General features: G+C 50.5%; 1 protein-coding gene across 1 annotated transcript in view; it reads right to left on the reverse strand.

The window, feature by feature from the left end:
- Positions 1–9,035: 9,035 nt before the first annotated feature.
- The window catches only part of MNT (MAX network transcriptional repressor), a 44,246-nt gene continuing 29,350 nt past the window's right edge, over positions 9,036–23,931 (reverse strand). Inside the window, exons 5-6 of the mRNA XM_059829393.1 lie at positions 11,659–11,851; positions 9,036–10,040 (exon numbers count right to left, since the gene is read on the reverse strand). Coding sequence (XP_059685376.1) covers positions 9,325–10,040; positions 11,659–11,851 — 909 coding nt within the window. The 3' untranslated portion in view covers positions 9,036–9,324. The remainder of the gene's footprint in view (positions 10,041–11,658; positions 11,852–23,931) is intronic.

Raw genomic sequence — 23,931 nt, forward strand, 5'->3', positions numbered from 1 at the left:
CAACTTCTGATGGGGGTGGAGGAGCCAAAATAGCTGTTGAGGAACGCAGCGAGCTGACGTTCCCTTCTGAGGTGCCTCTGCTCAGGTGTCCTGAATGGGGCACTTCGGCCCTCCCCGTTCCTCCACGGGTCACTGAGCCCAGTGCCACCCTCCAGCCCCCTCCGTGGCCGGGCCCTTCAGGCTGGGCCCCCCACAGCTGCACCCCGGCCCGCCGCGGGGGGGACCGGCCGGGCCCCCCCGACCTCGCACAGGAGTCCTGCTACCACCAAAGGGTTGACTCGCCCGCGCCCCAGCTTACCGGCTCCACATCCACGTACCGGAGGCAAGGAAACCGGGAAAAACCGAGGCTCCAGCTTCACCATCTGCAGGAGAGAGGATGTAAATGCGAGTTAGGTGACGAAGGTTTGGCCAGGCTCTAGTTCCAGTTCCTCACCCCACAGGTGTGGGCCCTGCAAAGCCCCTCTCCCCGAGCACACCCGCCGCAGAGGAAGGACGCCCCAACGCGGGTCCGGCTGCCGAAGGCGGACAGGACAGTCCGGCCGCGGTGGTCGGGTGGGCAGGGAGCCTCACCTGACGGCCGCGGTCCCCGCGCTGCGCTGGCGAGCACCGAAGCCGACGGCGGGAGCTGGCGGGACCCCTCGGCCGGCCCTGCAGCACCCGCAGCAGGAGGGCGGCTGGGGGGCTTGGGTGGGCTCCGGCCTGAGTCCTCCTGGCTGAGCAGAGAGAAGGGCTGGTTACGTGCACCATTTTCCAAGTTTTCACAAATTCTGGAGGCTGGAAAGACCACTTGCTTTTCCCCCAGCACGGCATTGCCTGATCCGGACACAGACACGGGAGGAGCTCCAGGCTTGGTCTGGGAGAGGTCCCGACCGGCCGATCAGTAACACGCATCTGGAGGGGCAGCTATGGCTGTGTATGGAGAGAAGGCATTGCTCTTATAATTGGAAAATTACAAATAAAGTGAAATACCTGCATGCAAAGCACAAGGAGGAAACTGCAGAATCCTGTTTCAGATTTCAGTGCATGTTTATTTCAGTTTTATACTTATTTCAGGCAAGTGCTTATTACATGGATATTATTCATGTTGGATACCTAAATTCTGGAGCATGAAGAGCCAGTATAGTACAGCTGAATAGTAAAAATACAATATGTACAAAATTAGTTGTTTTTTCACATAGCAGATGTATCCAAACACATAAAAATCTTTACAGCCTAGGTTTTTCAATATGTAGTATTTCAATAAATCGGTAACACAGTGACACGTCCTCACTGTAAACAAAGACTGCATTTGCCCAGTGTGAGTGCATGCCGGTGCGTTGGCTTTCCTGTGATGTGCACGGGGAGGCAAACAGGTCTCCAGGGCTCTGCGTCAGCGCCCGGCGTTGGCAGCAATTCTGCACTGACAATCAGCACCTTCAGCGAAACGTTCCTAATGCAAAGAGCGCAGCGAGGATCGAGGTAAATGCTTTTAGCCAGGAGCGTGGTTACATGCAGTGACAGATGCCGGGGGACCCTGGCAGCAGGGACGGGAGGTCCCCGCTCCCACCACAGCTCCTCACCCAGCGATGCCTAGGCTGGTGCTTGACCAGATGCAAATAAATCATTGGGTGGATGCAATTAATACTTCTTACTCTGTGAAGAAACACTCTTTTGGCTCAGATTGTTACGGCAAATCCGTAAGGAATTCGTACCAGGATTTCTCATCTGGAGGCGTACAGCCCTGGGCGGGTTGTCGGCTGGTGAGGGCTTCCAGCCCAGCACAGAGGTGGGGTGGGAGCCTGGGGTATCTCCCTGGAAGCAAGTGCTGACACAGGGAGCCTCTGTCCCCCAGGGAGCCGTGGAGGCCTCTGTGTCCCCCACCACTGCTCCTTCACACTCAAATGCCTTTTCACAGCACAAAGAAAGGGTGCGAATTAATGGGCCTCATCCTGACCTACCGCAGAGCCGTGCAATCCCTCCGAGGGAGCAAAACAGCATCCCACGGTCAGTAAGAACATAAATTCCCAGTGCAGAACGGCACCGTCCCCTGCACTGGCGCTGCAGGGCAGCGGGGAATAAAGGAGAGCAGGGCCTTCGTGTTTCCTGCACGTGGTTACCCAGCTCCAGGCGAGAAGCTGCGCTGGTCCGGCGACACAGCGTGGAAACAGCCGAACACAACATTTGCCAAGGCTGCACCTATCCAATGCTGTGCTTATGCTGGTATTTTGAGAATTCAAGTTTTGGATTATTATTTTTAAGCTCTATATAACGGGAAGAGAAAGATGCCGTGACTGACTCTATCCACAACCCATTATTTTCCTTAACTCCAAACATCTGTTCCTAACAACTGATGTTTGACTAAGGAAGAAAATAATCTAAAAATACTGTTATAATCAATTTTAATTTGTTCAAAATGATAACAAGGGATAGAAAACAGGCCAGAAGTATGAGAGCTTGCCTTTCCTCATTCCATTGTCTTTCAGAATTAAAATAAGACTGAAATGAACAACTGTTCACTCAAGAAAAAAAACAGATGCAAAGTCTAAGAGGAGCCTCACCTGCGAGCTGCTCAGCAGCTGCCCACCTCCACGCCCTCTCCAGCAGCGTTAAGGCAGTCAGGTCCCAGCTCAGTGCAGCTGCATGTCTAATTAAGCTTAAGCAAGTGCCTAAAAGTCAACAGACTGAGCCAGCGTGCTGCTCAGGTAAGCAGAAGTCAACTGATTCATCCAGCCAAGATGGCCCGCCTTCGCTGGGGACACTTCAATACACATCACAGAAAGCAACGGGGCCAAACAAGCACCAACTGCATCGTCACACCGGGCAAATTACGTCTTCTCCCACCCGGCCCTCCTGCCTCCCTCCCCAGCACACAAGGGAGGTCTCCAAACACCCCTCGCCCCCACCCAACCCGGAACAATTTTCACACTTCTGTTTTATATGCAAAAAATTCACTCAGGATGCAAACCAGTCCAAAAGAGACACAGGCTACATACAAAAATCGGAGACACGATAAAGTCTTGCATTGAATGTCTATACGTATATAAACAGGCGTGCATACGGACAATCACACCAATACCGACACAAGCAGCAATAGTCTCACCTCCACCTAAACCACTCAAAGGCATTTTACGTTGTTTTTTTTTTTTTTTTAAATTCTTTTTTTACAGAAGGCCACTTTCAATTAAAACAAAGAAAAAGAGACAAGTAGTCCAACACCAGCCGGCAGCAGCCTGGCCGGTCTTTGGACCCGCACGGTAATATGCTGAATGCCAATTAGTTGGTGGTGCATTTCCTACCCGGATAAATCGCGTACGATTTTGAAAGAGCGGAAGCCTCTGCAGAAGGGACATTACTTCTGTCCAGCTCTCTGCTCAAGAAAACAAAACCCAGTCCTGCCAGGGGCCGGGGGGCTGCCCAGCTGAGCCCTCCTTGCCTTCGACACCCAGTATTCAACCCCAGCACAGATACAGGCGCGCACACATATACACACACACGTGCAGAAAAAGAGGCCCGACAGCAGCAGTTTGGCTTCAGCCCTGTTTTCCCAGCCGTGAGAGGTGGGTCACTGGCTGGCTCCCACCGTGTCCCCGTCCCCGGTGTCGCTCACAGCCGCTGCCACCCAGGCAGGCAGCGTAGGTCCCGCTCGCCAGGCAGGGCTGTGCACGCGCCCCAGGACCAGTCCAGGGAAGAGCCTGCAAACCACAGCACCGCCAACCCCAGCGACACCACAGGCATGGGAAAACCCTCCTGATGGCCGCCGTCCTGCTTCCCGCTGATTGAGCTGGTTTGCACGGACCTGAGCAGCCCAGGCGGGAGCAAAGCAGGGCGGTGCTCGCCTGCCTCACTGACCAGCGCCGTGCAGCCCCTGCTCCTCCCCAGGCTATCGTCCCCCTCCCCAGGCAAACCCCTCACTGCTCAACCCCTTCAGGGTGCACCACTCCCGAATACAAATCACAAACAAAGCATGTGATTCCTTCTCTGTGGATCATCGTCATAAAAGAAAAATGCACAAGAAATGTTTTTGGTCAAACACTAGCTCTCAACCCACCGAAGCCGTTTAGTACTGGGGCTGGGCGAAACGGCGCTGCCCCATGCATCGGCAGCTGCTACGTGTCCGTCCCTCGCTCCTTCCAAATCAAATGCCAGCAGAAAAATGGCCTTGTTTGAAAGGAAGGCTGAAGGCAATGGTCTGGCTTAGTCTCAAATAAAAATGGTTTGTTTTACAGAATGATGCAGCTTGCATGACATTTTCAGCTTTGGGAGCTGGGCTGCACGCGAGGCACTGCACGACCAGTGCCCCACTCACTCTGAAGCGGGCGGCAGCCGCCAGCAGCCGGGCCAGCATCCTCAAGTCCCTCCTCAGTCTTTCCTGAGATCAGCGTGGGTTTTGCCTGAGAAAGGTATGAGCCAAGACTTGACGATGTGGCCCTCGGCAGCTGCCACCGGCCGAGCTGGAGGCGCCAGCGGCAGGAGCCCCAGGGGAAGCTGCTCCGAGAGCCTGGCTGTCACCGGGTCTGGGGACGAGTCACCGTGTCCTCAGCAGCGGTGGCACGACTGAGACTGTTGACTCACTGAGTAACGCCAAGGTTTCTCCAGCCAAGACAATCGCGCACCCTGTACTAGGACAGGAGCGTAACCCTAAGCAGGGCTTTAAAACCCAGCTCACGAATTGGGAATTCAAAAACTCCTATCGCTTGTCCACCTGATACCATGCAAAAAATAGTTATAGTTACTTCTAGGAATTTGTCTGCCTTTTTTAAACTCTTCCCTCTCCCTTCACCTCCCCACCTGTTTTGATCGGTTTCAGAAATCCTGAGCAATCCCAGGATGAGCAAAGGACAGCAGCAGCTCCAGCCAGCACCACCCTAAATGCGGGCCAGCAAGAGGCAGTGACCGGCTACTGCCGGTGCCAGTGCCGTCACCAGACGCAGGAGTTCAGAGAGAACACTCTCGCACACACCGTGTTGCCAACGCCTGCTGTGGGAGAGCGAAGCGCACACCGGCAGCACCAACCGCGCACACCAGCGCACACACATGCACAGGGATGCCCGACCCGACCCCCTGCCTCTCAGACCACGTTCAAGCGACTGCGGAGAACGTGGTTAATCGGGTCGTTTCCCTTCCTAAGCTAAACTACGGGGTTCTGGCTCATTTTTATTGGTGAGGTTAGGAATACATTCCCATATCTAAAGTGACAGCTGTAAGAACTCTTTTCAGGATAATTTTAAAGCAGCAGTTTGAGTTTATTCCTCTCTGCCTGCACTTCCTTGGCAGGTGAGGGTGGAAAGCGGCCTGAAGCAAAGCAGTGGACGTGCCCGGCCGCTGGCCCGCTCCTCCTCGGCAGCCGACCGGGCTCTGCCAGGCACTGGGGCAGCCGTGGGGGCTCCCTCGGGCAGGCTCGGCTCAGAGCAGCAGAACTGCTCGGCTGCTGGGACAGCGTGGTCCAGCTGCCCAGCCCAGGTAAGCTGTGAAAGCAAGAGAGTTATCTTCCCATGTAACCGTAGCTGTCCGAGGGTTTTTGCTCACACAGATCTGCTGGTGTCCGTTTCAAACAAACACGACTGCGTTGGCTGAAGTTTTAAGCACAGATCAAGCTTTTGAGCACATTTTTGCTGTTGGTAGCGTGACATGAACCGCGGGCAGCACGCAGGCTGGGAGGGTGGGAAGCACAGTGCCGCAGATGACGGACCCAGAGCCTGCCCTTGGTGGAAGCATCTCCACGTACTTACACGCTCTGAGTCAGGCTTGACAGGACAGAAAACTCTTCTCAGAACTGCTACACAGAAAACCCATTTGCTATTTTTTTCTGTGGTATGGTTACCAATAACTAACATTATTCAACAACAGAAAAGATTTCTTGTAAACTTCATATTTATTGATATTTTTTTGGGACAAATTAGATCTTCTGAATCCCAAAGTGTACATATATATATATTTATATATAGCTTTCTCCATAGGGAAAACACATATATCAAAGGAGGAGAGACATTTCTAAAGTGCCCCTTGTTATACAGTACTGAACATGATTTCTAAGAGCATTAGCATAAATCCGAAGTTTCTGAGCAGGAATGACAGCCATGGGGAAAGAAGGGCTGCGGTTTGCTCTTTTCCCCACAGAACACAAAGAAGTTTGCTGACTTTGAAAAACAAACAGAAAAACCCCAAAGATGCTTCTGGTAGCCGTGGAGAAGGCAGATGAGACCCAGGATGTCTGGACCAGCTTAGGGGCTGGCTGAGGGGGACAAGCTGTTCTTCAGATGGAGGCTAACACCCATGAAGGGGTTCAGACATAACGGCACTGCCGAACTCTGAGGGGGACAGAAAAACGGGCAGAGTTGCAGGACTCATGTGTGAGCAGGGTAGCGACACTGTTACCTTTAAACCATAAGGGAGTAAAAGATGAGGAGGTCAGCAGCATCACCTCTCCATACAGTAAAGGCCATTAAACAATCCACAAGAAAGATCATTTGCCTCTATCGAATAAAGTGGGAACTCTTCTCTCCATCCCCTACACTTTTTCCTGTGGAAAACACGGAGCAGCTGTATGCCTGGGTCACCGCTAGTTCCCAGTATCTACCTTGGGATAAGAAGCCAACAGGGTTAAGGTGGGAGCAGAGCTGTCAATGCAGAAAGTAAGCCGTCATGCAAAACTGCATGTCAGTAGAGCAGGACCAACCGCGCAGGCTGATCCCGCAGGTCCTGCCAACGTGGCACACAGGGAACGACGTCGGGGGGACGGAGGGGCTCTCGGCCAATGCTGGTGTGCTGAGCCCGGCTTCCCAATTTGGACTTTTTCTCCTTCAATAAGCTCAGCCACCCTTGACTAGAAATGAGGCTTCCTGCCTCGACTTTGTTATTTTATGAGTTGAACAGTAAAGAAAGGCAGAAAGACACTTCCTCCCCCTCCTAATGCCACTACAGAAGGCAAAGCCACGCGGTTCCTCCTAAGAAGGGAGATGACCCTGGTGCAAATACTCAGTTTTCAAACGTTTGTGAAGAGGAGCAACTGTCCTGATATCTAATGCTGATCTCTGAAATACCGGCACACGAAACACAACGTCCTTGGGAAAGCACCCACACATACAAGGTGACGATAAAGCCCTGGCGATTCTGCTTCCCCCCAGTGTTAATGGTGCACTGGCAGTGAGAACAAATTATCTGTTTAAATGTGGTTTAAGGATAAGGAATCCTTAAAGATTTGTCCATTCTGCTGCAGAAACTGATAGCAACACAGGCAAGAGCTTCCTGGACCGAAGGATGCAAACCCAAAAAAAAGTAAGTTGTTAACTACGGAGCAACCCAGGGCTTTATACACGGATTTAATGCAATTCTCAGCCACGTCTGCTCAGAAGGCACAATCACGCTTGATCCCTGTTTGCAGCAGTTACTCCTGCCTCCAGCAGTTTCAACCATAGCATGGACGGCATGGAACTGGCAAGTTTTCTTAATTAAACCTCTGCCACTGTTTACAGCAGTCCACAACCAGGCAAAAGTCCTGTTGGAGTCAACAGGCATTTTGGGCAGACTATGGATCACGTCTTCCTGTGGAAGACCTCGACCCAAAACTAGATGTAGCCAGCCAGCGCAGCGAAGGTGTGACTGCTCAGCCGCACCTCACCTCCTCTGAACCGGTGTCGCTGCCAAAGCGTACCGGGTCAGACGCTAGCAGGGACCATCCTCCCATCCCGCCCCAAGGAGAACGCCCGCTGGCTACAGGAGGAATTCTGCCTGCATTAAGGACTGCGGAGTATTTGTTTGTAAAAAGAGAGGAAGACGGAAGAGAGATCATTCATAGAAGTACTACAGACAAAACGGTGCAAGGACCAGAATATTCAGTCAGCAATGAAACACATCCTAAGCAACCTCCCAGGCAGGCTGGCAAGTACCCACAGAGCCAAACAATATCCCTCCACTCGTGACCCCGTGGGAGTTTGCCATTGACTTCCGTGAGATCTAACCTAACCGCCGGAAAGGATGGAACATGAGGGTCACTTAGGATGAGGGGTTGTTCTTTGGTGCACGTCTCACTGTAGTCCGTAAGACACAAGTTATACATACTGATCTCCTGGAGCATACCATTATCCTGTACAAGACCAGATTATTTTTTTTCCCCCGAAGAAAAAAAAGATGTCAAAACTGCTTTCACTTTCGAAGATACCACATGCACATTTATCCCCTTTCTAATCCATTGACTCCCACACTAAAACGTGGTCAGTTCAGGAACAAACTAACAAAGAAAAGTAACCCATGCAGCAAATCTACTTAATTTCTGTTGGTCTTCTTGTCCCAGGTTCTGCTCTATCAGGCCAGGTAAACATATTGCAAGTTGCCAGCACAAAATATCTGCCTCTGCAAAACAAAAACGAACCCAAGAAACCTGGGGGCTTGGGACTGGCAGGAGGAATCCTGAAAGGGGGAGTGCCGTGCACAGAGATCTGCAAAATCAATTATTGCATCAGCAAAACCAAGCCAAAACAAAAAACAAAACCCCCAAAAAACCATCCAAACAAAACATTGTCAACCATTAAAACAATAAAAAACATTTTTTGACATAGCTATAAAAATCAAGTCATTTATAAAACTGCAACAAATGAAGTCCGGTTGTGTATTCTTTTTCCTTTTATTAGACAGGACAGAGAATTTCCTTAAAATGCCGTAACAAGTCACAGTGATTTTAGATGGTTTTTTTGAAATGTAATATATTGACGGGAAATACCTTTAACATGGTTTACCTTTTTTTTTCTTTTGTCACTGTATATGTACCCTGGTCCACCAAACCATCTATCTTAAGTTTCTTGTTTAGAGAGGACACTCTGTCTTCTTCCTCCAAAAATGAATTTTGTCTAATAATCCTGCAAAATAATCAACCTTACAAAAGGCCTTCTTCAAATGTTATATTTATATATATATGTATATACATATATATACACACACATACACACATATATATAAATATAGACTTCTATGATTTTTTTTCCCATTCTACGCAATGTCTCAATAAAGAGATCAGCAATTTTTATTCTACAAAGAAGCAACACATAAAAGGGGAAAATTAAAGTCTTAAGAACATCATATCCATATTTCACTGATTACACATAAAAGGAAAAAAAATCACCATGAACAACTGTCTTTGAAGTTTTCTCGGATTAGCAAAATTCAAGTGCAGAGAGGCCCCGTCTCTCACTGCCAGCGGCAAGTTGGTTACTGGGCAGCTGAGGACAGCCCAGCCCGGCGTCCTGCCACTCGGCGTTTTCTGCACTTCCCTCCCGCGGAGTCGGACGTGGTTGGAATGTATGGAGTTTAGGAAAGGTTCCCAACAAAGACCTCGCCGTCGGACGATCCCCTCTAGGCCAGCTTCAGTGTGCTCACTGGGAATGATGGCATGGTTACCATAGTCACCGGATTTAGGACCGTTTGCCCAACTAACTGCGGGTGATGGACAACCTGGGTTCCTACAGCAGGCTTGGCCATCACCGCTTGCTGGCCAAGGTTTGTGGTTCCATTCACTTGCTGGTGCGAGATCGTGTGAGCAATATGGCTCACCACGGGCTGGCTGACGGCCACGGGCTGAGGGTAGATGGGCAGCTGCTGGCCCAGGTGGGCCATGTGGTTGATGGTGGCTGGGTGCACAGTGATGTGGCCGATAGGCTGAGCAGCAGTGGTAAGTTGCACAGGGCTGGACGTGGAAGGTGCAATGTGAGCAATGTGCTTGGTCTGTGGACCCTGAATCACGTGGTTGACAGTCTGAATGACCGAAGCGTGGGTAGTGGCGGTGTGAGCAATAACAGTCGATTGCACTGTCGAAGCCGCCACGATGTGAGTCTGTGCAGGGACGATCGCCTGCGGCTGGACCAGTGCTTGTGTCTGGATGGGAGGCTGTGCGTGGGCTGGGGTTTGTTTCTGCTGGATGGACAGGTGCTGAGGCAGAACTGCCGGGTGGTGGGAAGCAGCGTTTGAGGGGACGGCTTTCAGGAGCTCTGGGTGCTGGCGCTGGGTTAGTTTTGGTAATGAGTTCACTGGCCTGTCATCTTCCATGTCTTCATCCATGTTGTCTTCACCCTCTGGAAAAAACGAAAGGAAGAAACTCCCATAAAAAAGAAAGCAGAGCACGAACTGGACTAACCAGCCTCCCTAAAAGGCAGCGCAGGCAGAAGAGATAACAGCAGGAGGAGTCACTGAGCTATGGGCAGGCGCGCGGCACTGCACAGCACGGCACAGCACGGCAGGCTCCGCCAAGCCCCAGTGGGGTGGCACACCCCTCTCCTCCCTGCTTGTGGGCCAAGGACCCGGAGCCAGGCAGGCGAGACTAGCTCAAAGCCCCAGCTAGACAGGGGTGCTCACAAAAAGCTGAGAGATCTCGCTTAGCAGGCAAGGGAGCAACGTGAGCAGAGGCAGACGGAGAGCACCTGGGCTGAACTCCATCTGGGCTGAAGAGGGCTCCTCCTGGGAAGAGGAACAGGGTTTCCTTTCCTGTCCAGTTGTTCCACCGATCGGTAGCACCCCTTCTGCTCCCAGAGCAGGAAGGAAACAGCCATGGAGAAACATGGCAGCAAGTTCCTCGTCTGGTTCTGGAAAATGGACTCTCGTCCAGTCCAGGAACTAATGAAGCAATGCAGGAACATGCTGACCCTGTGGAGATCAGGAAGACGAGCAGGGCACCTTGCACTGCCTGCTCAAAAGCCAGCCATGCAGTAGAGATTAAAAATCTCAGAAGATACTGAAGCAGCAGGAAAACCAGGGAAGACACTTCCCTTTTGCAAGCTCTGTGGTTAGTAGTAGCTTGAAGCGATCATTTTCAGCAGAGGCCAGCTGGAGAGGTGAACGGCTGACACTCTATTGACAACGCACTCCTACTCTCAACTTCCATCAGCCTACACTTGGAGTCTGCGAGTACGTTCAAAGGTGATGAGCCCGACACAAGCCTGAATGAACCAGAAAGCTCAGGTTTTCCCTTCCTGGAAGCCGCTGTATCATCTGCCTGGAGTGCCAAGAGCAAATGCTGTTGCGATTTGAAGGAACTGCTGCAAATGGTTATGGACTGCTACAGCCTCCCCATCTCTGGATAGCAAAGCACTGTACATCCACGGACTGCCTATTCTTCCTGCTGCAGATCACCGGTATGAAGAAAAGCATGCACTCTCCTATCTCACAAAAACTTCTTACTGGGAACAGCGTGCCAGATATTCGTTAGTATCATTTCATCTTCACTGTGAATCCTCTTCACACAACGTGAAGGCTCATTAAGTTGTTCATCTGCTCTGGTGATCCTTCCTGTACCAATTCTTTCTTCTCTACGTGGCTGAACACCCTCCCACATCCAAGCACAAATACATCAGGATGCTCATACACCACTCAGTTCTAATGAGCAGGGCTGCATAGCTGTGCAAGAGGAAAACTAAGTTTGGAAGCAGGGAGCTCCATGTGAGGTATCAGCAGATTGAATGTGCAAACCTGCACTTTGTATCTACCTAACGTTGATGCACAATTTTCAGTTTACTTTACACAAGCGGCAGTGTATTATTAGGCCAACATCAACGATTACAAAACACCTGAAAACCTTTTACTTCATTCTGAATGCAAAGAAACCTTGATGGCGCTAAATGGAGATCCCCACCACCACTATGTAAGTGTGACAGTGACGTACAGTGATGATTACAACAGGAGAGTAATTACGGGTACCTGATGCTGTCGAGGTAGATGCCTGGTCATCCTCTGGCTGAACTGTCTGTCGAATAATTCTGTCAATCTCCAAGATGTCCATCCACTGGCTCAACTCATTCTTCAATTCTGCCAGTCGCTGCTGGGTAGCAATCTTCTCTCTTGCCAGCCGCTCCATCTCATGTTCGTATTCTTTCTCCTTTCTCTTTAAAGTCTAAAGACAGAAGGAAGAAAAAGAAATAAAAGGAGAACAAAGAGAAATATAATCTACACTAACCTTGTCACTCCCATGTCCATAGCTGGTTTTCTTTCACTACCAGTTATGCTGGTGTAAAATGTGCTCAGATATAGTTACGCCTTTCAAACTCAGACAGAAAGGGAAAGGACGAGAGCTGGCCATGAAAACCTAAAGGGTTACTTCGGCCAACTGCTTTCTGAGGGAACACTGATGAGCCTCCAAAACTGAAATGCTTGATGACCATGTCAGGTGTGAGTCCCTTCAACTCCAGGGGTAAATGTAAAGCCTAGAACTCCTCAGGAAAAGCTGTAAGGCTTTCTCTCTGAAAAAAGGTATTTCTGCCACTCTAAAGACAGAAAACGAAATCTTCTTCCTGCATTCTTCCTCTTTCACTCTAACCTCCCCAACAAAACTAAAAAATGAAGAACCGAGAGTGCTGAACTATGACTCATCTCTGTAACGTGGAAGCCAGACCCTTCCCAGCACAGCACTTCCACCCTGCTGACTTCCTAAGCTAAACACAGGACACTGACGGTACGTGTGTGCAAATGCCGGCAAGAAAGAACCGCTGTAAGGACACCAACAGATGACTCATGGGTGCAGAGCGCTCGTGGACCATGAAGCAGATTGCCCGCGGTCCCAGACACGTATTTGTCAGAGGCGCAGCAACATAAACCGGGACTCTCTGTTCACTCCTCTCTTCTGTTTCAGTCCAAGGGAGCTCTTTGTCACACTTCAACATCAGTTTAGAGTGACGGGTCAGTACTCAGTTCCCAACATCAGCCTCACTTTACCCGCCTTATGAAATATTTGAAGAGGATTAGGGCTTATCGCAGACTGGTGGGAAGGTGCAAAGGGAGGGAAATGGGTGCAGTTCCCTCTGATCGCCAGGCGAGAGGACACGAGACCACTGTCAGTTAGCCACTTGTGGAGCGTGGCTACGGAGGTTTTACTACATACATCTATTCCCAAGCAACCCTAAGGAAAGGAAGCATCTGCACAGAGAGCAGTGCTCCTGCACAGCAACAGACTGCTGGCCCACGGCTTGAGAAAGGTGGAAAAAACCCCATATCCTTGCATGAAGACAGAAACTTTGTACGGAAAACTCCGCTCTTACACAGGAAGATAAAACCACAGACATATTGGAGTATTTCAAAGACAAGGTGCATCGGAAGAGACAGTATCTTTTACTAAACCAACTGACAGTAGCTGGGGAAAAGAGACAAGCTTCAGGCACACAAGCCCAAGTAGGTCTACACAAAATCACGGTGCATGTCCTTAACCAGCACATAAATAATGGAGAGAGAGGGAACTTTTACATGGTCAGAAAAAAAGAAAAAGCACAAGTATTAATTAGCTTCTGAGCAACACACACCACACCAAGAGCTCCTGACCTAGAAGAGATGGCTGAGAGCTGACAATACCCTGCATCACAGGGGAAATCCTGAAGTCAAATGCGAAGGAACAGTATATATTCTCCTCATCTGCTAATGCCCACTCAGCGTTGGAAATCTGATACGTTCATCAGCAGGGAAGGGAAGAGATGCTGCATCAGTCAGCACAGTACACAAAAATGCCAAACAATACCCAGTACTATTAATGGGAAATATAAACTACATAGATCTGATGGGGATCAATTATTGAGCACTGCAGCAGAAAAACAATAGCTGATCTTCACAAAAGGTACTGTTTTATGAGATTTTTTTAAAGCCAGTAGTGTAGCACTGAATAGTAACAGGACAGAGAACCTGTCCCCCACCTCAGGTCAGCACTTACTATAAGCATAAAAGAGACAAAAGAAGTGAAATCTGCAAAACCACGTATAGCCTGTCCATTTTCTGAAGTTAAGTTTTGCCACTGGCAATCTAAATCACATACACACTTCTGAAAATACCAGCTATACAGAGCCTGCACAGATGCTCTTTTTCACTCATGGCTGGCAAGCACTGAATTTAAAAGCAAACCTTACACTTAGCAGAGCGGCAGAGGATCAGACTCATGATCTTCTGAATACGTGTTCTTTATTTCTCGCTCAAGTTCTCCAGGACAACTGCAATCAGAACCTGACCTCATGCATTTCAATGGTTCTGCTGGTCTTTTATCTCAAAAGTTAGCTGGGAATAACTTCAAAGCCTGTTCAGCCAGGCCTTTAATTCAGCCTAAGCCAACACAATGACTAGGGTAGCTCCTGCCTTCTCACAGAAAAGTAAAATGAAAAAACCCACCCCAAAACAGAAAGGTACCTTTGTCCTGATAATAACAAAAAAAGGAAGTATTTTTGAAATGGCCAAACAATGTGTATTAGCAGGGCACCATCGTTCCAGATGAGTAAATGGAGACAACTCCTCTCAACAAGGCTTATGCTTTGCCTCCTGGCACAGCTGGCTTTAGCTCAGCTGAAAGTCTCTCAGCATGGACGGCGTGCAGGCAAAGGGGGCAGTTCTGTCCCGCTCGCTGCTTTTTAAACCATAAGCAGGCAGCAGATACACCAACTCCTCAACACCAAAGTTTCATACTGGGAAACCCCAGCAGACCTGCAGCCTACAGCAGCGAGAGGAGTTACTGGGACAGCGGGTTGTCCGCAGCAGGGAAGGTCTCTGGGTGCAGGAGATGCAGGTAAGCGGGGACGGGGACTCCAGGAGTCCTGGCTCTGCACCAGCACTCACTTCTAGGCCAGAGACGGCGTTTAGATCCAACGTGGCTGAAGCCAAAATCCGTATGCTAGTTTTAAAGTCTCTTATCCTACTGAGTGCAGCCAAAGCACTTTGCCTGACCCAGAAAACACAGTCGTGCTGCACGTGCGCTTTCATTTCCTTGCGGCCGAAGGGACGTGGGTGGGACACAGAGGGCAAAGCTAAGGCAATGAGGAAGGTGCACACTCCTGTGTTCAGGTTTAAGTATTCAAGACCAGACCTCGTCTGAATGTCTTCCTCTTTACTCTCTAATCAGGGAAGAAGCAAGTAGGAGAAAGCCTGAGACTAAAATCACTGCACACAGACACGAGCCCAGCCCCTCTCTGCAGCATTTCTCTCCAAGCACGTTCTCCATGCGGTTACTCACAGGGCACAGTAACGAAAGGACAGAACACAGCAACACAGCTTTCCAGGAAGTGTAAGGAAGAAATCCACACAGCCGCAGCACCCATATCGTGCACAGCACAAGCATATTCAAGCAGATTTGGCTGCCTTCCCTGCTGTGAGAGAAGACTCCCAGCACCAGGGGAAAGCACGACTACTGGGTATGGGCAGGGCAGCCAGTAATTAGTTAGAAACTTTTAATTACTGAAAAGGCAGGCAAACACTAAGCAAGGACCAGGAGGAGTCTCCCACTGAGCGGGTCCAGGGACCTCGTTCTGTCACTCTCTGGGTGCTCCACTCCTCCAGTACAGGCTTGAGGATGTGGTGCTGCTCCAAGCCCGGCCCCGTGGGCTCTGCCTCCCTCGGTGCTACCAGCAGCCCCAGCCCTCCCCGCACTGGGAAACGGCTTGATGGGGTGCCAGCTCCCGGCAGCCACTTGTCACAACCGCACACTCCTCCCAGGGCTCCTGCAAACGGCCCCCCCGGCCAGCGTGCTCCAAGGGAAGCTGCTGGGGAGGCTGGATGAGCAGATGGGCTCGAGTCTCTGCTGGCACCAGTAATCTTGCAAAAACTATTCTAGGATGTAATTCACTGTGGCTCGCTTGGTAAAGACGGATCTCCTGGCTGAGCTGCTACTTGGCCTAATAACAAACTTGGTGTGATTAACCAGAGCTTCCTCCCTCTCCAGCAGCTCCCCTCCGAGCACTGCCCCGCGCTCTGCGGGCACCGGCCTCGCAGGGTGCAGCCCCCTCCCAGGCTGCATGCGTGCCTCGCGTTTGAAGGTGAGCCTGGGAGCAGGAACAGACCCGACCCCGACCCACCGGCCCCCGTGCAGCAGCAGGCACTCATCTCCCCCAGGAACCTGCTGGAGAGGGGACAGGGAGTAGGGACCCTCTTGCCTTTGTACTTCTTCCCAACGGGAGCCGGTATGAGGAGGGCGAGTGCGCATCTCCCTGTGTCCTCTCTGACGAGCATCACCAGCAGCCCCTTGGACAGACCGCTGCCTAGCATCTGCCTGTCAGCAGGTTATTTTCTGCACATCATCCTGCCCACATCAGGCACCAGGTTTCCCCATCAGTCAGTAGAAAGCCCACAGCGACAGCCAAACCTTAGTCATTCTGACTTTGCTCACCTACCAACTCCCAAACAGAAAACACCTTTAGAGACATGTGCTGGTCTCCGGTACATTTTTTCTAAGCCAGGAATTCCTTACAACAGCAACAGTATCACAATGGATCCTATGCGATACAAAAAAAAAAAAAAAAAAAAGTCACGGCAGTTTTAAAATAAGAAGCGACTACATAGACATTCCTTTCACCAAACCCAAACCTTTGGGATCTTCCAACAGAATTGGCACGTAAGGCTAGAGCTGAAACAGGCAGAGGGAACCCTGAAACTACATACAAGAAAATAACTAATGAAGAATGAAATTTCAATAAAAGGAATTCATACAAACGCCTGACCACCTGTCTTTCAAGGTCTGAAATTTCATTAAGGCAGACACATGTGTGTCTGGGACAGCTGCAGGGCAGGAACTGCCATCCGACCCGCTTCCCCAGCCGCCACTCCTACTGGGAACTGTGGGGAACGGCAATGGCAAGGGCTCTGGTAAGGTGCTGGTACCTGGGATGACAATTAAGCTGCCTGCCAAGATCCTGAAGGACACACATCCCAGGTTTGACCTGGGACTGAAGACTCAAACCCTTGTTCCTGAATTCCCTTCCCAGAAGATGCTGCTTTCCTCCACACTGTCTTGCTGTTTCTCTCAGGACACGGTCCCTGCAGCAAGGGACGGGTCTGGAGTCCCCCACACTCCTGCAAGTCACTACTTTAAGGATGGTTGCACCAAAAGGTCAGAAATCTTGAGCAGAGTTCAAACCAAAGGGCTTTGTCTGTCAGAGTAGGAACCTAGCTAGGAGGCAAGAGGGGTCACCAAAACGCGCCCCTGCCATTGCCGATATTGGCAGACGTAACCGAGGCAGCTGGAGTCCCTCCTCCCAAGGTTAAGCTGAATCTGAAACAATCTGAAACACTACAGTATTAAAAAAAACAAACCACCCCAACCCTGTAATTGTAATCAATTGACCAAAAATTCCTGCCACACACCAAGCAGCTCAACAAGCACACAGCATCACAGGACCACCAGCAGACTCCTTTCTCGTCACAGCAATCCCTTTGCGCAGGGTGACAGAACAAGCACTTGCAGAGACAATACGTGCTCGAGGACAGCTGTGGTCTAGTAGGAGCCCATGGTTGGCAAGCCCTGGGCCCCGGCTTGGAGTCCCTATTCCAGTGCTGACCTTGCAGCTAGACTTCAAATGCTGTTGTTAAAACCCTCTGCCCTACTCCCTTCTGCATCTGCTGCAGCTTCGGGCTGGGAGATGCTAGGAGAGAGAAAAATCTGTGTGATTTCAAAGTTTATCTGACTTTGAATTATCCGAACTAGAAACAAATAAAAAAAAAAAATCCAGCTGAGTTTCCTCCTGATCGGCAGTTCTGGGCTTTGTGAGTTTTACGCTCAGCCTAGACTCATGTTACGTCATGGACTTGGTCCCTGGCAAGGATGAGGACCTGTGCTCCTCCAGGGAAAGTGCTAAGGGAAAGCCTGCTGCGTGGGTGAGCGCTCCCACTGCCCAGGCTCTCACCGTGCACGGGTCCCTCCCTGTGTGCAGCGCGACGCTGCACCTGGGAAGCATTCACCAACCTGACGGAGCCGGTCGGATCAGACCCAGTGCCCCTTCCTTCTTCTGCACCTAGCCGGCTTCGCTGCCACCCACGTGTCCGTGTTTAACCAGAGAAGCAGCACACAGACAGGATCACGCCTGCAGTTGCCTGGTGCGAACCCCTTCGCTTAACCTGGTTCATGAAATACTGATCCTGTTACTTCATGGTGGAAAAGTCACTGAAGTTATCCGCATCTCTGTCTTTCCACTTCCTCAGAGAGCAGCGAGGGCTGACTGGCACTGGGAGCTACAAACCCCTGAAGAAGGCAAGGCGTAGCCATCCGCAGTTTTGGTTCTCAGTTCTGTACAAAGCAGCAGAGCTCTCACACCCCAAAGCCGGTGAGACTTGATCAGAGCACAACCCACATGTACCAAGGAAGGCAGCATGATTTCCACCAGCTCAACAGACGCACACCGCTCCCTCCCCCCCCCCCCCCCCGAGATTGCTCTTTTCCAAGCAACAAACTTCAGCACAGACCCTTCTCCTTATGTTTGTGCAGCGATGATTGTAGGATTTCTTTTTTTCGTGTTAAGAAATTGGAAGCCTTGGTTGCCCAGGCAACTTTTACTCCGCAGTGTAAGGAAGCTACAGAAGCTACAACTTTAAAACTGATTTATTTTTCACTTCTATGCACTTAAAGTAATTCCACAAGAGCATCACTAAAAAGAGCCAGTAAACCTTGACCCTGACGTGGGGGAAGCTGATCTATGCCAGGAAGAAATAATGGATCTCCTCATTTTCATGTGAATCCATCCATGGCTTTTGATGGTTGGGAAGTTTTGCAAATCAGCTGCTGGCTCTGGTGAAAACGAGTTGATCATTTCGCTCCGAACGCTTACAGTTCCCGCAGTTTAGCTCCTAACCACACACGAAATAGGGAGCTGAGGCCAAATAAAGCGCACAGTAATTGTTTGCTGCAGGCATCAGTATCCCTGCAAGAACAACTCTGAACATGAAAGCTGTGTTTAAAAGGTGCTTTAACCGTGTAGCCACATACTTCAGCATGTGAGTTATATAAAGTACAAGAGCGGTCCCACGGAAAACATGCCTGAGTTTGAAGCTGAGAGCAAGCCCTTTGCTCGGCGATGCCTGCGGAGGACCGAGGGCCTGGGACCCGGCTCTGACCGTAACCCTCTCCAGCGCAGCCGCCATCCGCGCTGTGCGGAGCGGCTGCTGCTACGATATGCAGGTGGAAACAGTGACAAGGAAGCAAGGGCAGTGGTGAAGAGTCCCTTCGTCTTTTATTTAAACAGCAGTGACCAAATTAAAATCCGTATGTGTGTTTGCTTTTGCTCCCTGTGAGAATCTGATTTTCCTGCTTTACACGTAGCTGTCAGCTTCAAAGCAGCCTTTACCCACATGGATTATTAACGCAAAACCAGCACCACTGCAGTGACAGCAAACACCCAACGCAATACCAGTTGTAACATTTCCCTCCTTTGTGCCCATTCTTCTTGCTGTTTCAGAGCTGCTATTTGGTCCTTGTGTGCATCCCGCTTGCCGTTATTTGGTAAACAAACCAAACACAAATTACTGTTGTCGCTATGCAGCAACAGCCATTTGTCACTGTAAAGAATTTTCCATTTTATAGCTGGCTGTAATTAAATTGCTTATTCTTATGTCAAGATTGAAAATAATGCCCCAATGCTTTCTCTGCGCTTGCCTCAAGAATAAGGCTAGCCCTGTAGTTGGCATTAGTGAGGTTTAAAAGGTCTTATTAAAAAGCTCCCTGTATAAACACTGTATTAGCAATTTAAAAAACACACTTTCAATTATGAGCTTTTCCAAAAGCATATTTCAGCTGTGGTGTTCTATTGCATGGCATTCACTGATTAAAAATTCCTCATCAATGAGCAATCACGAAAGTGATTTGCGATTTTGAGCCAGATTCTTTAACTCTCTGCTACTGGGAGCGCAGCCGCTGCAGCAGACCAGGAGCTGCTGGGCCCCGGGAGGTCCCCGAGCAGCAATCCCACCTCCACGCGATTCAGCACAGACCCGACCCGGCCGGCCAGGCTTTCCACTGCCGTACGGAGCTTTGATTCCTATATATAATGGAAAAAAAAGCTAAAGCCTAAGAAAAGGATCTTGTCCTTGTAGGGACTGCCACCGTGCAAGAGATCTACGGCACCAGTAGTCCACCAGCCCGTCCCCGCAAATGTTGCAACCAGAAACATCAGAAGACAGAGGGGATGCGGAGGAACCTGCAGTCCCCGAACAGCCCAAGCCCCCAGGACTCTGCTGGCAGAGGTGCCACACTCGCCTGTAGTATTTTAGGGTTTTGCATTAGTTATATCAATTTTGGGCATTCCTACTTTGAATCGTGCTACATTTTCTATGAAGTTCTCCAGGTGTGACGAGCAGTTTGTTTAAAGCCCAGCATTTAGAGGAATCGCTTGGCCCAACTCAACCCAACCTGCTGCGATGAAGGAGAGCCCACGGAAGCAGGAGAACCGAGAGCCGGTTCCCCCCACAGCATCAGGCCGGTGTCCTCGGCCTCCGCCGCGAGCGTGCGCACCAGCAGTGCCCGCCTGCGCTAACAGAGGTGATGGCACCCACCGGAGCCTGCCTGCGAAGGACCCGCTCCTGCGCCCCGCACATCCGGGACCTCCTGGACCCGAGCTCCTACCGATGCCAACCGGCCCCTCAGTCTGCAGAAAGCAGCACCAGGCAGGATCAGGCCATCAGCAGAGGTAACAGCCGCACCTCTCCTTCTGCTTGTGTGAAACCCCAGCTGGTTGCCACGGGAACCAAAGCCATGGTTTCCATGGTAACTGCTTCATTCAGCTGGCGCTTGGAGATGAAATCCTGCAGCGGTGCCGGATGCGCTAGCCTGGTACCACCGACAGAAAATACAGGTCGCGGCACAACAGTACCACCGCAGCGACTGACGTAGCTGCGGCACCGCTGCCGCTCCGCTCTCCCAGGGCGGAAGCGGCTCTCCCACGCGCACCGCCCCACTAAAGTCACCCACGTGCAGCTACACCCAGACAGTTGGTACTATAGCAGTTTTTCCACAGGTTTTCCTGGGAGCCTTTGCACAGTATAGGAGTACGGTCTCGCTTTCCCCAATGTAAAATCACGACGGGCTCAAGCCAAAGCTCCGAGATGTTGACATGAAGTGCTCCGCACTGGGGGAAGCGTGGGGAGGGGTCCCACAGCGACCAGTTCTCATCAGTGAGAAGTGACTGCCTGTGTGCGGAGGGAGGGGAGGAGCAGAACGGGGACTTCAGGCTACCACTGTCTCTGCACCAAGAGCTCTGCAAGCTCTCAAAGGGAACACTTCACACGAGCACCAAAACCAAAACAAAACTTGCAAGGTGAAACAGAGACCATCCCGCACTACTCGTAGGTCTAATCACCAGCACCCTGCAGCAGGCCGATACGATCCCCGGCACGGCTGCCACCCTCCAGATCCTTCAAAGGGGACGAGGCAATCCGCAGCGTGGCACAAAGCCCTGGGTGCAGGTCTGCCCACAGGTCTCACAGACCCGACGCGTCACTTGCCAGCAGCCTCGTGACCCAGCTGCTCCATGTGCTTAACCCCCGGACGAGGAAGGCAGCCAAAGAGCGCTCTTGGGAGGTGACTTCACCCTCGCACGCATGCAGCAAGCACAGCGACTTCAGGAAACGAGCAAGTCATTTGCTGCAGACGCTGCACTGGCTTTTCTGCAAGTACAAGAGACGTGTGCTGGGCAGGGGCTTGTCATCATCACATTTCTGTGCACCCACCACTGTTCAATCTAGTTGCAATGGCAGAGATGAATATCCAGACCAAAATGCTTCACAGAATAGGAAATCTGCCTGGAGCAGAGAAATCATGGGAAAATGAGAACATGCACTGTAATTTACATTTATTATTTGCACATTGTTAGCACTTAAGACTCCTGATAAAAAAAAGACATTGGGCCATAATCTCTAGAAGAAAAATACAGCTGAAACGCGGCTATTTGCACTGGCCTTGCAGAGCTAAGAGGACCCAGCCTCCTGAAGCACCGCGCTCTGGACAAAGTACAAACAGTTACTAGGGTAGAGGGTAGGAAGAATCCAAATCAGGAAGACAAAGAATAAATTCAGAAAAAAACCAAAAAAAGGCAGCAAATCACTGGGGGACACAGTACAAACACAAACCAGGGAAAGGCATAGCCATGCCCAGGGCCAAGCACCAAAACCATGCTAGCTTCCACCAGTTTAGCAGATCTGTTTTATTCCTTGATACGACTTGCAAGGTTAAGTTAAATCCAATGTTAAAAAAAAGAAAAGTATTATTTGCAATGACTAGGTGTTAAGTTTGGTTGTGTGTTTCCTTTTGTTATTTTTTTTTAATAATGTCTGTCATTCAGGAAATAAGTGAGACATTTTCAATGATGCTAATGGGTTCTGGATGCCCAAAATACCCCGAGATACTGTGGTGTTTGTTATTTGGAAAATTATCCCAAGCAAATTATTTTAATTTGTTTGGTGTGGGAAATGTATCTCTGGTGTAACTGTAATAATTTTCTGCAAGCAAAAATAAAGCGTGCTGCATTTCAATGAGCAATTATTACTAACGACACAACTGCTGGATGCAGGACCCTTGCAAGCCCTTCCTGAGCCTACGTGACGATGCACAGACAGCAGTCTGGAGGGCAACAAGCAGCTACACTTCAGAGCTACAGCCAGATCTTACTGCTAGAGATGAGGAGGAGATTAATGTGGAGACACATTTTTCTTGGAGGCATCTCACAGCGGCTGCTGGGGGAGACGAAGCAAAGTTTCGGATGGGTCCCGGGTACGGTGCTCCCTTTGTTCGTATTCCTGGCTCAGCCAACGGGCAGGATGCAGCAGTGAGCGGTGCATCAGAACGTGAACACTGCCCAGGGGAGCAGGTAGGTGAGGGCTTCACCTGGGAGAGGAGCACACCTCCCAAAACACACTTCTGCAGGTGATGGAGGTCCCAACAACCATGAGCTCTGAGAGAACCACCCTCCCCAGCGAAGAGGACCAGCACCCCACCGCAGAGGCACCGCAGCAGTGGGTCTGGGAGGCTGAAGTCCTGGTGAACTCAGAGGAGGATGCTGATCCTCCCGCACCACCTCTCTTCCCTGTTTCTCCATCCTTGTAAGGAGGCCAGTGCCAGTTACTCCCATCCTGGTGGCTCCACCTACGGCCCACGGAGCAGATCTGGGTCACCAGAGGATTTCTCTCGACCCACCTCCCTTATTGTTATGGCCATGGCAGCAGCAGGAGGACGTAAAACCCGGTTGTTAAATACAAACCGACTCCGGCACCTGTGCAAGGCTATGAATCAAAGCCGTGCACCTGAGTGAAAAATCTTTGCCTCCGTGCTAAAGGGTTGAGGGCTGCGAGCGCCGGCTGGAGCAGCAGCTGCGGTGCCCACCGTGCCTGCGCACCGCCAGTACTCAGACTCCCCGACGCTGCTCATGAGGTGGTCCCACGGCTGAAGCTCCTCTGCATGCTACAGCACCCCCCACCAGGCTGGGAGACTGCCTTAGAGTAGGTAAAGCCCCACAAAATTCTTAAATATGCAGTGACAGGAAGGTGCCAGCTGCTGGGAACGACGCGCTCTGAATCACGACACACGCCTCTCTGAAAGAGCAGAATATAGCAAGAATCGACCAGCCTTCCGCAACCCCACCCCACCTGCGCAACATTAACATCACTGCAGAACGTTCGCAGAATGAAATCAATCTTCTCTTAGAGACACTCTCCTCTCAAAGATCTCGGCCTTTGGGGAAGAGGAGCAAAATAAAAGTTGTTCCTTCTAATGTTGCAGGGAAATGCACAACGGCACGCAGGGAGCCAGTTCCTGTTCTCCTAAAATACAAATACAGTGAATAATCGGGTACCTGTGCAACAGACGGCACCCAACTCGCACCTACTTCGTACAGGACAACAGGTCACCTGCCATCTACCTTCCTTTTTCCACCAGAGTCACAATTTTCAAAGACATAATTGTCCCTAAATGCTGTCTCAAATTGTCCTGAGCAGCCTCGTTCCTCAGATCAAGATGCACCTCAGCATGACAGGACCAACAGTCCCTACTTGACACCCTCGTTATCAGGCCTTGAACTGTATTTTCTCCTGTGGGTGCTATACTGGCTGTCCCTGAAGGAACAGTATGTCACCGAGAGGGATTTGAGAAAACAGTAAGAAGTCCACAGTGAAAGGGAGATTCTAAACCTAAGCTTGATATAGTATTTTAACTCATAATGACGTAAAAGATGAGTAAGACAGATAAGAGGAAAAGAAATT

This window comes from Gavia stellata, chromosome 25 (genome assembly GCF_030936135.1).
Source record: "Gavia stellata isolate bGavSte3 chromosome 25, bGavSte3.hap2, whole genome shotgun sequence".
Lineage (NCBI taxonomy): Eukaryota > Metazoa > Chordata > Aves > Gaviiformes > Gaviidae > Gavia > Gavia stellata.